Source organism: Cibotium barometz, chromosome 62 (genome assembly GCF_041138505.1).
Source record: "Cibotium barometz isolate CiBa-2024 chromosome 62, ASM4113850v1, whole genome shotgun sequence".
Lineage (NCBI taxonomy): Eukaryota > Viridiplantae > Streptophyta > Polypodiopsida > Cyatheales > Cibotiaceae > Cibotium > Cibotium barometz.
In genome coordinates this window covers 16,783,722-16,786,057 of record NC_141107.1, presented here as the reverse complement: position 1 = coordinate 16,786,057, position 2,336 = coordinate 16,783,722, and the positions used below count along the sequence as shown (strand labels likewise).

The 2,336-nt window shown below is 43.3% G+C and overlaps 1 protein-coding gene across 1 annotated transcript; it reads left to right on the top strand.

The window, feature by feature from the left end:
• Positions 1–286: 286 nt before the first annotated feature.
• LOC147604191 (xyloglucan 6-xylosyltransferase 2-like) lies at positions 287–2,097 on the top strand. The gene has a single exon (XM_086795195.1). The coding sequence runs from the start codon at positions 507–509 to the stop codon at positions 1,833–1,835; it is 1,329 nt and encodes a 442-aa protein (XP_086651321.1). The 5' UTR covers positions 287–506; the 3' UTR covers positions 1,836–2,097.
• The last annotated feature ends 239 nt before the right edge of the window (positions 2,098–2,336 follow it).

Sequence of the window (2,336 nt, the reverse complement as noted above, 5' to 3'; positions counted from 1 at the left end):
AAGGGTGATCATGAGAGCAACTGAAGTCTAGTCTGTGTGCTCAAGATCCCATAAGGACCAGAGGCAATGAGGAGAAATTCATACTAGGAGTTTTTAATAGGAGGACCCAAGCCTGCTAATCTTGGAGCTAATCTCCAAATTAGCAATAAAACACCCTAATTAATATAATTAGTAGAGCAAAACCTTTCTGAGAACCCCACTCGCAGCCTCGCCATCTTCTACCCACTCCTCGTCTTCATCATAACCATCATGAGCGCCCGCCTTTAACCTAAATGATCAGCTTTTCTCCATCACATTCTTGTACCCTGTTGTCTGTTAAGCCACCTGCAACGCACCATGAAAACAAACGGGCTGATCATGAAGCTTGTATAAGGGCTTCTCTCGCTCGCATACCTCTGATGCTATCAATTGTTCATTTTATTCTGATTCCTGCAGTGAGAATACTATCCTTTCTGCATTTACTTAACCTTGATTTATCCTTTTCTTAATTACTGATAATCTCCGCCATGCAAAACCCTTCTCCTCCTGGCTGGAAGCTCTTATACTACGCTGTGCCCAAAACGCGCCAGCTCAAGAAGGCCTTGCACAACTTTCTGTTGACGGTGGTTTGTGGGTTCACAACAATTCTGGTTCTCAAGGGCACCACTGGGTTTGAGAATGCAGCCCATTCCAAACAGCTGCGCCAAGTCCTGCAGCAAAACCCACCTCTGCAAAGATCGGAACTGCAGCATGCTCGCCTGTTGGCTGAAGTGCAGAACCTTATGCAGATCAAAGAAATCCAGGCACCCTTACCACATCATCTTATGAATACTGAAAACCCAGATAGTAGCAAACCTTACCCTAACGATGCTGCAGTGAACCGAAACCCTAGTAAACCTTACTCTCTATTTCCCCAAATGAGCGGCTGGGATGAACAAAGGAGCCTTCGGTTGCAAGAGAACCATGCTTCCAATACCAATTCTAATAGCAATAAGCCTTCACTCCTCCTTGTCACAGGTTCTCAACCCTCTCCATGTGACAACCCATTAGGTGATCACTACCTAATGAAGTCCCTTAAGAACAAGATGGATTATTGCAGGCTTCATGACCTCCAGATTTTCTACAACATGGCTAATTTAGACCCAGAAATGGGTGGGTTTTGGGCCAAGCTTCCTCTATTACACAGCCTCATGCTAGCTCACCCAGAGAAAGAATGGCTGTGGTGGATGGATAGTGATGCCATGTTCACAGACATGGCCTTTGAATTGCCCCTGGAGAGGTACAAGGACCACAACCTTGTGCTGCATGGTTGGGAGAAGCTTGTGTTTGATCAGAAAAACTGGATTGGTCTCAACACAGGAAGCTTCTTGATCAGAAACTGCCAATGGTCATTGGATCTTTTGGATGCATGGGCTCCCATGGGTCCTAAGGGAAAAATAAGAGAAGAGGCAGGGATTTTCCTGACTAAGGCTCTTGTTGGGAGGCCTGATTTTGAGGCTGATGATCAATCAGCTTTAATTTACTTGCTTAATAAGGAAAGATCAAGGTGGGCTAACAAAGTTTATCTAGAGAGTGCATACTATTTGCATGGATATTGGTTGATAATTGTAGATAAATATGAGGAGATGATGGAGAAGTATCACCCTGGACTAGGAGATGAAAGGTGGCCTTTTGTGACTCACTTTGTGGGATGCAAGCCTTGCAGCAGCACCAAGCTCACAGATGATCATGGAGTAGGGAAGTGTGTGAAGCATATGGAACGAGCTTACAACTTTGCAGATAACCAAATACTGCAGTATTATGGGTTTCAGCATGAGGCTTTGGATACATATAAGCTGAAGAGTATTAGCCATTGATATAACAATCACACCACTCATGATTTGGCGAGAAATTAATTACCACCATACTGTGCTTTGTGCCAATTTTCTGGTTTTGGAAAGAGCTGTTGTGTGGTGGCCATGCAAACACATGCAAAACCACAAGTCAAGTTTCCTTTTTCTTTGATCTCTCATGCATTTGCTGTCGTTTATTAACTCGGAAAAACTCAATGCTCTTATAACTAGCCTTATTAAAACTTTGGGCACAAAGGCATTTGCAAATTGAGGTGAATGAAGCCAAGTCCCCATAGTGGGTGCATAAGAAACGAGATATTGAGAATAACATCTTTGCAATCACAATCATCACTTGTAGAATTAGGGTGTTTATGATGCATATGCCAAAGTGGATTCCATAAAGTTTCCCCTTAGAGATGTTTGTGTTTCCTTTTTAAGTTCGGGTGTCTCACAGCCCCTCATAGGGCACCAAAATACTAGTTTGTGGGTTCAATTTATGATTTTCGGCTTCTAGACAACAATATA